The 12,562-nt window shown below is 31.6% G+C and overlaps 1 protein-coding gene across 7 annotated transcripts in view; it reads right to left on the bottom strand.

Annotated features, from left to right (window-relative positions):
- Positions 1-12,562, bottom strand: part of GRIA2 (glutamate ionotropic receptor AMPA type subunit 2) — a 174,870-nt gene that overhangs the window by 84,881 nt on the left and 77,427 nt on the right. For all 7 annotated transcript variants that reach the window (XR_007948472.1, XM_051967021.1, XM_051967027.1 and 4 more), the window contains exon 3: positions 4,941-5,180. Coding sequence is in view for 6 of the 7 variants with exons in the window: in XM_051967021.1 (XP_051822981.1) it covers positions 4,941-5,180 (240 nt within the window). In the remaining variant the exon portion in view is untranslated. The remainder of the gene's footprint in view (positions 1-4,940; positions 5,181-12,562) is intronic.

Below are 12,562 nucleotides of genomic sequence, written 5' to 3'. Positions count from 1 at the left end.
CTGTCTTTCCCACCCTAGGAGTATTAATAGATTTTAACTTATAATCATGCAAATATTCCTGCCCTGAAAAATATCTTACAATCACCAGTATTCACTTTACAAGATAGTCAGCTAGGGTCAAGATGATTATGCTTTGGGGCCAGAGAAAGTCAACAAAGTCAATCTCCAGTGGTATTCAAACCTGTGCTTCTAAATTTTCTTATTTGGAAATGAGGTAATTGTACAAGACTGTCTACAAGGTTGTATCTTCTTGCTGTAAATATATAGTCTTATTATCCTATTATTCTGTGATCAATCAAAAGCCCTAAAATTATTTAAAATAGCATAAACAAGAAGTGTTGGCATCCAAACTGTGTCACACACATAAGCAGAGAAAATTAACTTCTCAACAGACCCATTTTATAATTTAGAATGCAAACCTCTGTAGGACTGATTTAAAAATTATCTACAATCATTTTATTTTATTTGTCCCACAATAGTATTTTATTTTCCCAATTACATATAACATTTTAGCCATGTTGAAAAAAAAATCAGAACAAAAGGGGAAAACCATGAGAAAAAAAAAGCAAAGAAACAAACAAAGGTGAAAAGGTATGTTTCAATCCACATTAAGTCTCCATAATTCGCTCTCTGTATATGGATGGCATTTTCTATCCCAAGTCTCTTGGAATTTGTCTTGGAACACTGTATTGCTGAAAAGAGTTAAGTCTATATAGTTGAATGACCTAGAGTTCTAAGAGAGTGGTGTCAAATATGAATGGAATTGGGGACCACTAAACTATTAAACAAAGATTCTTATGATCTGTATGTTGACTTAGACACATAATAATATTATATTTTATAATTTTTTGTTATGATTTTTGTTTTTTTGGTAAAAAATTATTTTGGTAAGTATTTTCCAATTCCATTTTAATATGTTTCTGGCAGCCATCAGTGGGTCCATATTTGATGCTTCTGCTCAAAGGCACCTTTGAAGTAATAGTATTCAACCTTTTCATTTTGCAGATAGGAACATTAAGTCAAAGAGAGCTTAAATGATTGACCTATTGTCACACAGCTTGTATGTTTCTAAGTGGAATTCAACTCTGATCTTCATTACTCCAAGTTTATTATTCTTTCCACTTTACTAGGATTGCTCTCAAAGTCTATCATTATTTGGGTTCGTTATAAATCTTGGTACGCATGCACTATAGTAATTTGGTATTAATCACACAACAATCATATATATTAAATTTCAGAAAAAAGAGACCTATGCATAAGTCTTTCTGACTCCAAAGACAATCCCTGCTCTAGAGCTCACATTTTGATTCACTCTATTTTGTAACAGAATGAGGAGGAACCACATGGATTTTTAGTTAGAAGAAACCATTTATTTTACATTGCTTATAATAAATTTCAGGATGAATATAAAATATTTTCAAAACTTAGATAATTTAACTTAATAGATATAATTAAGCTCTTTCAAGGACAAGAACTGCCATCTCTCTTTGTGAATGTGTGTGTGTGTGTATGTGTGTGTGTAAGTGACTCTGTCTCTGCCTCTTTCTCTATCTCTGTGTATATTTTTCTCTTTCTCTTTGTCTCTCTTTGTTTCTGTATCTCTGTGTACACATCTGTCTGCCTGTCTGTGTCTGTCTGTCTTTCTGTCTCTCTTCCTCTCATTTTCTGTCTTTGTTTTACCAATATATAGAACCTAATGCATAGTAAGTACTTAATAAGTGTTAAATTGTTAAATCATAGTTCTGTAATGGGTTGTTTAGGGAAACTTGGATTTGGGGGGGGGGAGGGCACATCCCTAAGCTTTTAGATAGTTATCAAGGAGCACAATCATATGCCATTGGTGTCATTTTCAGAGATAATCTGACTGAAAGAGATTAGTGATTACTATGTTGTGTTTTTCCTTTCTGTTTAAAATAGATGCTAAAAAAATACAAAAACCAGTTTTCTCATTTGAAATGTGACCCAAAAGAAGGAGGAAAAAAAACCCAAAGAAGCAAAGAGACAGAAAAAGCTATGCCTTTTAAGAGACAAATTACTCATTATGTAGAGGAGGTCAGGCATTTCCCAATTTCGTTGTGAGAGTCCTTACAAATGTACTTCTGAGAAAGAGTTTAGAGACAAGACCAGACATCATAATGCTCAAATCAAATCTTACCAAAAGCTATTTGATAATATCTTTAGATTAAGTCAAAGGTTTTTAATAGCACTTTAGTATGTGATTAGTTTCAATATCGTTCTGTTACCAGACATACTTGAGCTCAATTGAATTTGCAGAGTTAAATGGTTTTAAATCTTTCCACTTAAAACTTTATTTAGTATTTCCAAAATAAAATGTGTTAATCTATATTAGCAAAGGAATACTCTAAGAGTTCCCAATATGAATTTTTAAAAGAATGGATAAAGGCATGTAAGAAATACCATGATTCCTCAATTAGTATATTGATCAGCCTGAGTTCAACTTAAAGAAGAAATCTAGTTGCCAACACTTTCCATATCTTCCCACACAGTGAGGTTTTTCAGGCATTAGAGAGGACAAAGCAGTTGGCGAAAAGCGAAAAAGCAAGACTTGGGGAGAGTGATCTGTCAGCAAATGCTGAGCTATATAAATGCTATCCTCACATTTGTAAGGTGACTGCTTCAGAATAATTCATCACATTGAAATCAACATTTGGTCTAAATGCTTCCATAAATTATTCTATCTCATGAGAATAGCAATATTCTTCCTTCCCAAAGCAGACTAAGAAATTTGTTGACCCAAACATTTTCTTTGAGCTAATGTATTGGTTGTTCAGTGGAACCTTATCATTTCCAGGTTCAGAATGATATTGGAGATTTATTCCTTAACTAAATATCCTGATTAGAGAAGCCTGGCTCACATGAGACAACTCATTGATCAATGGAGAATTAAGTAACATCTACAATGTTTTCTACCCTTGCTAAATGACAAGAAATCCTATTTTGTGGCAAGAACAGTTTCCAATTTTCATTTGGAATTGTTGGTGTTCCAGAAATCTAATCAACAAAGGAAGTCTCCTAGGGTGCAGTTTATCTTTTGTAAAAATCTCCTTGGCTCCTCTGACATAGAGATTTGACTTGGTTTCTATCAGAACTAAAATTCACTGAAAAGCACAGGGAAACCAAAGAAAAAGCCATTCCCAAGTTTTCCAAATTGTATAAGCATAATAATTTAGAGTTGTATTCAATAAACATTTTTACTACAATATTTCTTTTTAATAGAATGATAAATAAATGTAAAGTGTAAGTCATTGTGTATGTGCACATGCATGCATGTATGTGTTCATAAGTATGAATAGGAAAATATGAATTCAAGTACTACATCTCAAGTTTATGACACTGGTCAGGACAATTAACCTCTCATGATTGCAAATAACTTGCAAAGTTATTTTATATTTTATATTGCAAAAGTAAGTATATATGTTTTAATTAAAAGTAAGTATATTATATTTTATATTGCAAAAGTAAGAGCTTTTAAGTAAATAGATCTTCTTTGTTAGGTGTTCTTTATGTCAGTAAATCAAAATTATGTTCTAAATATGTGTTTTTTGAATCCATACCATATCATGCATTTCTTTAGAATGACAGGAACCCCACTGTACTCAGGTCATTGTGTTGGAGGGTGGTTGAGAGAAACAAAGAAAGAGAACGAGAGAGAGAGAGAACTGTCTATATATATATATATATAGATAGATAGATAGATAGATAGATAGATATATCTATAGATATATATAGATAGATAGATATATCTATAGATATATATATATGTCATATATAGTCATATGTATGCATGCATATGGGCATGTTATATAGAGAGAATGTATATAGGCATACAGTATGTACATATATCTATATATAGTGACTATGCATATGTATATATTACATGTGAATCTATATGCATGAATACAGATATATACATACATATGTACATATATGTATGTATATATATATATACAGAAATAAATTAGAAATGAAGAAACAAGCATTAGATTGAAATTAATTAGAGATAGAAAAATAGAAATATATACCATATAGATGGGTAAGATGAGACAGAGGGGGATAAGGAAAGGGAAAGAGAGAGACATGTATATGCATTTATCTCTATGCACTCATGTACATATTCATACAAATAGATGTCTTTATAGCTATATTATATACCAGTATGTATGCATCTGTGTGCATGTATGCATATACATATATACATGTTAAGTATAATGATTTCATCAATATAGTGAGCTCCCTAACGTAGAAATTCCCTCCACTGATATAGATTAGCCATTTTTCTGGCAGTGATAGTCTTCTAGATTTTTTTAGGGTATTGCAAGCTAAAGCAACTTGCCAAGGTCACACAGTTATTATGTGTTTGAAACAAGACTTGAACTCAAGACATCATGATACTGAAACTAATTCACTATCCATTATATCAAGGTTCCTTTCGATGATATTCTTAGATACTTTCATAGATAAGTGTATATACACACATACATACATATATTTGTGCCATCATTTTATTCATTATGTAAATTAATTCTTAGCTGGTGCTACATAATATCCAGTATTTAAACATTTGCAACATTTGGAAACATTGAAAGTATTCATAGGTTTGGTATGGGGCAAAACATCTGAATGACCCACTGTATTTTTCACTTTGTATCAAAATATTTCATCATTTTATAGACAATAACACTAATAAACAAATAGATTTACTATTAGGACTTCTCCAAAGTTATGGAATGGGCATAACATTAAAATGTTAATTTCCCATATTATTCATCCTTTGCCTCCAAATTATTTAAATTCATATATATATATATATATATATATATATATATATATAAAATTGAGGCTCTACAACATAGAAATATCATTATAAATGTCAGGCAAGCTGTACTCACCCCAATCCAACAAAATCAATGGCCTCTTACCTCTATCACTGTCATAAAGATATGCAAATTTGTCCCACTGGTAGTATTCAATCAAACTAAGAAGAGCTCCTTTGAGGTCAGGTCTCATTTGAATGACAAATGGATGTGTTCCATCTGTTGGGAAGCTGGGAGTGATGAAGGAGACATGAAGAGTTCCACAAAAGGATGTAATGGTATTTACAGATTTCTTGTCATAAAATCCAAAAATAGCATAAACTCCTCTTGAAAACTGGGAGCAGACTAGAAAAGAAAAATAAACACAGAAAAAATGAGACTGAGTCATTACAGGAATATGCAGTGATCTGTTTGAAATCTATTATTCAACAAGGTATGATGGCACATACATATAATCCCCTTAACTGAGAAATTAAGACTAGAGATTACCTGAGCTTTGAGTATTGAGGTCCACAATGGATAAAACTAATTGGATATCTACACAAAATTCATAACAAAATGGCAAATCTCTGGGAAGTAAGGGACCAACAGAGTTCTTAATAAGGAGGAAACTAACATAGGTCAGAAAGGGAGCAGATAAAAGAACGCATGTTGATCAACAATGGGATTAGGCCAATAAATGATCACTATATTTCTAGCCTGGGTAATATAGAGTGACTCCATTTCAAAACAAAAAAACAAAAAAGAATCATTAAAAAATTAAAATTAAAAGTCCTCTTCTGACCTCTAAACTTTAATGCTGATTGCAAAATATATATGATAGAAAGTCAGTTTCTTATATAATTCTCTTTTGTCCAGTTCTGCCAAACATAAAAAATACCCATTTTATTTGGTATTTAATAAGTTCAGAACAAACATATCAATTTGAATGTTCATATTTATTAAACAGATTATCTGATTAATTACAGTAAATACATATTTCACTTAACAACTTGATGAATTAAATAATATTTTCTGTGTCAATATCTTGAGCACTTTGCTAGATATTATAAAGGAGCAAAGATAAGAATGGGGCCTGGAATTCACAGATGAAGAAATTTCCTCTCTCAATGAAGGTCTATACCTTCTATGAAACATATTCTGAAAAAGTAGGCTATCACACTGACAGATTAAGTGACTTTCCAGGAATCACACAATATCTGTATGGTCTTGCACTCAGATCTTTCTGGCTCCAAAGCTAGTAGATTCATCTACTACACCATGTTGCTAACATATGGCCCCAACTCCAAAAGTTTAATTGAGGAAGAATTCAAAAATGACAGAACAACCATGGTTCAATGATATAATGCTGAATGTAAGTACAATAAAAATCAGAAAAGAAAAGAATTATCATATGTTGGGATAATATCCACAGGGAAAGCTTCTAATAGGAGGTAAGTTTGGATTGAGGCCCTAAATGAGGATTATTGGAAGGGATATATCCCATAAAGGTAATCATTATTATCATGCCAATAGGTTATCAAGTTAATAACAAAAAAAAAAAATTCTCCAAAAATGAATACAATATTTCTCTTTTTTATCCAGTTGCTCAATTTCTAGTAACCCTAACCAATCACAGAATAAAGTAATGAATCTTGAGGTAAATGACAAAACTTCTAAATACATTGGAAGAAGTTTGTCACAAACTCCAGGTGGGGGGATTGAAATTGATAATACAGTCATTAGAAGTGACAGTTAACAGCAAGGGATGAGATGGAAGAAACACCTAGTAGAAAATATAGCAGTCATGGGTCATGTAACATAAAAATAAAGAGTCTGAATGTCTTCATAGGTACTAGAGGTAACTCTGTAATATGCTATCATTAATATTGAAGACATAGATTCTTTGTCCTCAAAACAAATCAAATATTTCATATCCCTAGTTTGATAAAATACAGAGCAATTAAATAATTCAAAGATTTATATCAGAATAAGTCAAATAAAAACTGTAATTTTCAATAATTTGTAAATTTCATTAATGTAGAACACTTGTTTTCCTGTTCTTCAATGATGGCAGATGATTAAAATATTGCTAGTATGTTAACTATATTTTTACTGTGTAATTTCTATATGTCTAATTCTAACAAAATCTTACAAATAAGGAGAAGTTAAATATCACCAAATTTCCATTTTGATTAAAAAAAATAAGTGAAAGAATGAGAAAATAAATAGATCTATAAATGATTGAATAAATGATATGTAATATGAATTCCATAGCCTAGTAATATAGCTAAGCTTCATCTAAATCAAGATTGGAATTCAATGCACAATTATTACTCTTTCCTGTAGGTATCACAGACCCTCAAATTTTCCACTCTTGCAAACATGCATGACAAAACTAATAATGGTACCATATGATTCAGGACCATAAAAATTCAAATAGGAATATTATCTCTGAAAAGCTATAAAATAATATGCTATTAGTCTGAAGATTTTTTAACCAACCAATTAGGCCAAAAGCAATATAAATCACCAAAATAATTTCTCCAAGCAGTAGTGCTTTGTATTGAGCTGATCAAATGAGCTGTGTATGCAGTACTTTGCAAACTTGAAAGGGTCATAATAAAACTATTGTTTTATTTTTATCAAGAGTCAGTATGTGGAAAATGAATGCATGCCCATCAATTGGAGAATGGTTGGGTAAATTGTGATATATGAATGTTATGGAATGTTATTGTTCTGTAAGAAATGACCAACAGGCTTGAAGAGACTTACATGAACTAATGCTAAGTGAAATGAGCAGAACCAGGAGATCGTTATATACTTCAACAACGATACTATATGAGGATGTATTCTGATAGAAGTGGATTTCTTTGACAAAGAGAAGATCTAACTCAGTTTCAACTGATCAATGATGGACAGAAGCAGCTACACCCAAAGAAAGAACACTGGGAAATGAATGTAAACTATTTGCATTTTTGTTTTTCTTCCCAGGTTATTTTTACCTTCTGAATCCAATTCTTCCTGTGCAACAAAACAACTGTTCAGTTGTGCACACATATATTGTATCTAGGATATACTGTGACATATTTAACATGTATAGGATTGCTTGCCATCTGGGGGAGAGGGGAGAGGAGGGGGATGGAAATCAGACAGAAGTGAGTGCAAGGGATAATGTAAAAATTTACCCTCACATGATTATTTTTTTAAAAATAGTCAGTATGCCTTGATAGATAAAGAATCAGTCTTGGAGTAAATAAAATCTGATTTCAAATTCTGCCTCCTATACATTGCTTATAGGACCCTGTTCAGGATCACAACCTTTCAAAACCTCTGACTTAGAATTAGAAGGTAAAACTATAAATGAGTCACCTGAAAATTGAGAGACAAGTTAAGCCTCTCTAAAAAGATTATGTTTTAGTTGTCGTACATAGAACCAGTTAAAGATAAAGAGGAAAATTATTCTAGGCACTAAGGTCTGAAAAAAGTCAGAGAGGTGGGAAATGGATCATTTGGGTGAAAAACAGCAAGTAGGAAAAATGAACAACAACAACAAAAAAAAAAACCCAGAAAGTTCTGAAAAGGCTATGTTGTGAAGAACTTTAAATGATAAAAAAGAACTTTATATGTGATCCTAGAAGTCATAGGGGATCATCGTAGTTTATTGAGAAGATAGAAGGAGAGCAAAGTGATTTTTAGTAAAAATCACTTTAGCAGCTAAAGGGATGATGAATTGCATTGGGGTGAAACATCACAAATACTAATTAGAAGATAATTACAATAGTGCAGGTGTGAGGGGATAAAAGTCTGTAGTGATATTTCTGTGAATAGACAGAAGTGGTCAAGTAGAAGAGCTATCATGGAGGTAAAAGCAAAAAAATTAAGTAGCTGATTAGATATATAAGATGAGTGAAAGTGAAGAGTTAAGGATGAAATCAGCTTATATAACTGGATGGGTGAGTGAATGGTGGCCTTTTGAAAGTAATATGGAAGATAGGGAGAGGAACAGATGAGAGAGAAGATAATTTTGTTTTGTATATGTTGAGTATGAGGTTGGAAGGGGAAGGATACATGAAGAATTTCGTATTTGTCGAGGAATAGAGTTATGCCATTATCAAAGCCTGGAATTAAAGAGGATATCATGGAAGATAATGTCACAGTGTGAGAAGAGAAAGCCCTTGATAAATAACTTAATTTTTCTAATTTTTTTCAATGAAGTTAGAGGCAACATCTTCAGGTTAGAAGGTGTGGTAAAGTATGCTTTGTGAAACTTAAGTAGAGAAGAGGATGTTTGAAACACAGGAGTTTTTTGTTAAATTAGATTATTTTCATTTTTAATATGAACAATAGAACTATACAAAACCCAATCCTAAAACAATGGGTAATGAATAAACTTTAGTTTGATCTGAAATTGAAGTAAACTTCTTGAAAAGAAAGATTGAATATTTCTTTGCCAGTGCCCTGGTCATCAAATCTCTCAGTTGTTTTATAATTTCATTCCATGTTTTTTGGATATTATATGTCTTGCATTTTTTATAGTGAACTAATACATCACATTCTTTCATCTCACCTTTCATCACTGATCTTCCACATACTAAACTGACATTTTTCATGAAATTAATTATTTTTCTTTCATATCATCTCATATTTTATAAATTGAAAGGCAGTCTATAATACAATAATACAATGGCTTCACCTAAAATTCAAAAAGAAATAGAACTGAGTCTTTGACATTTAGTACCTCTGTGACCCTGATAATTCACTTAACCTATCAGTCCTTGTTTCAGCAAACAAGTTGATGATCTGTATACAGAGAGGAAGTATCTAAATTGGAATTTCCCTGCGTTTTAATGAACACAGGTCCCCAAGATTGATATTCCCAATATATATATATATATATATATTGTTACACATGTACATGTGTGTGTGTGTATTTATATATATATCATCAATATTTTCTTATATTTTAGTGAAATCACAAGTCTTGAAGATTCAGCCATAAATATACATTGATCTTTTGAAGGTAAGACTTGAGAACCTGTGATTTCATCAAAGTGTAAGAAAATCCTGATAATATATACATATTCATATGTACATACATACTCATATGTACATACATACACATATATGTGAGTTTATGTATTTTTAAAGTCCAAACGAGTGCTTTGCCTACTTAGCCAATTTCCATATTATACTGATCCTGTTATTGGTATAATATAATACATATATTGGAATAACTTTTAATGTACTTAAATAAGTATATTCATCCTTCATAAAGATGGAAAAAATCATTAATTAACTGTATTATTTGGGGCAAGACACTTAATCGCTGAGTGATCCAGTAAATTCTCTAAGTTACATCAGAAGAGTACCTATTCTGTGTTTATAAAGGTGATTTCTACATATTTTTCTATATTTGAAGAAACCACAAATTCTTAAGATTTAACTAAGAGAACTATGTATGTATACACAGAGAAGATAATTTCTTGTAATCTAACATTTAAACAATTCATAGATTATTTATTGTCATTATGTGGTTTGGAAGTAGCTTTTAATATTTGGTGATAATGTGTATTCTTCATATAAATGAAACATTCCTTTATCATTACCTACAAGATAAATCCTGCATTGGGACTTCATTACATATATATCTTATAGTGCAGCAATTCCCCCTGTCACAGACAAGGATGGCTCTTGGAATATAATTCTCTGTAGGTTTGCTTCTTTTCATTTTTTTTCCTACAATCTCCTCATCTCATCCAAACATTCTGTGGAAGTTGTAGGTAATTTGTTTTATTAAAGGCATCTTTCCTTCTTCCCACTGTAAGCCAAATACTTTATGCTGCACACATCTTGATAAAGAATGTTAACCTTTTTACAGATATATTAAATCTGCCCTGATTTTTAATACCTTGTCACATTCTAGCTTCTCTCACCATCCTATAAGCAATGTTTTCTTGCTACTTTTTTTTTTTTTTTTTGCCACTTAAGCAGGCCTCAGTGATTCCAAGTAGTTGGAAGTTCTCTTAAAACAGCCAAGCCTGTCAATTCTGCTTTTATATTGCTCTTTTCTCAAACTGATTTTATTAGCATATTTCGGAGGTTTGTCCAAGCTAAAAGTCAATCCATTTTCATGCTCGTAGTTCCATTGATTGTCTCTGTTAAGTCTTCTTAGCCTTATTCTTTTTTTTTTTTTTTTTTGACATATTTGTCAACATGGACTATTCTACTTCAAAATAACAAAATTTTTGAGTGAATTGTTGTGGATAAGTTAACAGGAAATTGAGGAAAATGTATATATATATTTTCCTTAGATTTCTGGTTGCTTTATTTTACGGTCATTGTTTCCACTTTTTAAATTTTAAAATCGCTAAGACTTTATAGTACTGTGTCAAAATTTAACAAATTCCATTTGTCTCCAGTTAAAATAGTTGGACTCTTAAGCAGTGAATTTTTGTTGTTGCTTTAACAAACATAGAAAAAACACAGAAAAATAGCCTGGCAATAAGAGTAGAGAGCTGACTTCAGAATCTGGAAGGTCTGGATTCAAATCCTAATTCCAGCATAAATTGACAATGTGACAGTGGACAATCTCTCAGTGCCCCAATAAATTATTGAGCAGTTGCAAACCCATCTTGATAAAGGCTATTTCCTCACATATGACTGCATATACCAATGGTTCTAAAAGTGAGACACATGTGTCCTGGAGGGGTCTTCAAGATTCTTTTAGGGAAGTCTGAAAAGTCAAAAACTATTTTCATATTAATGCTAAGATTTTTTTTTAAGTTTTAAAAATGAAAAATATTGATAGATATAACCAACGTAAGCAAAAGTTTGGGGGGTTTCTCAATTATTTTTTAGAGTACAAAAGAATCCCAAGGCTGAAAAGTTTGAAAGATATTTATATACACCAATTAAATTACAATTCCTTTTTAAATTAAAAAATAGAACTTGTAAATGCAAATGAATGTGTCCCTTTGACACACTGAATTTTCCCTTTGAAATTGAAAATTGTCTCTTTGAGGTAATGCACGTTTTCCAATGGTGACTGCAGTACTCAAATCATTTTGAGAATAAATACTTCTCTGAGAAATTTCTCTCAACATAGTACAAAAGTCACAAAGGAAAAATCAGCTGTAGAGCTGGGCAGGACCTCTCAGATCCAAAACATCAGCCCCACAGCTTTTGTTTGTTATCCCTTTTACTATTTTCTATTCATTAAACAGAACAAAATGTATTTTTTTTCCCTGTTCCCCAACAAAGGTTGTTTCCCTTTCCCTAAATGGCAAAGTGTAGCCCACTTTGTTTAGAAGACCTGACTCCAAATTATTTCTGACAATTTCTAAAAAATAGGATACATTCTCACAGTATGAAGACAACACCATTGTGGACTATCAGAAGAACATGGCATATGCTTGAAGGCAGTTCTAAAAGAGGGTTATTTAAAAAACAGTGAATAATGGCATCATCATTAGAGTAAATTTTAAAAATCACTTAAAGCAGTGACTTCAAAAGAAACAGTATCCATTTGTATATATTCCTTGTACTGTGTTTAGTTTAAAGAGCACAAAACCATCCGTGTTATCCATCTTGTATATGGCATCCTGGGAGGCAGGGGCATGGGATAGATACTCTTTCAATTTCCCTTTTGATTCTCAGTCTATTGAATAATCCTGTCAACCAATTTAAGAAGGCAGAATGATTGTACAGATTAGTAACATAATTGTATTTATGTCTAGAGAAACACA

Source organism: Antechinus flavipes, chromosome 6 (genome assembly GCF_016432865.1).
Source record: "Antechinus flavipes isolate AdamAnt ecotype Samford, QLD, Australia chromosome 6, AdamAnt_v2, whole genome shotgun sequence".
Lineage (NCBI taxonomy): Eukaryota > Metazoa > Chordata > Mammalia > Dasyuromorphia > Dasyuridae > Antechinus > Antechinus flavipes.
This window is presented reverse-complemented; position numbering and strand designations above follow the sequence as displayed.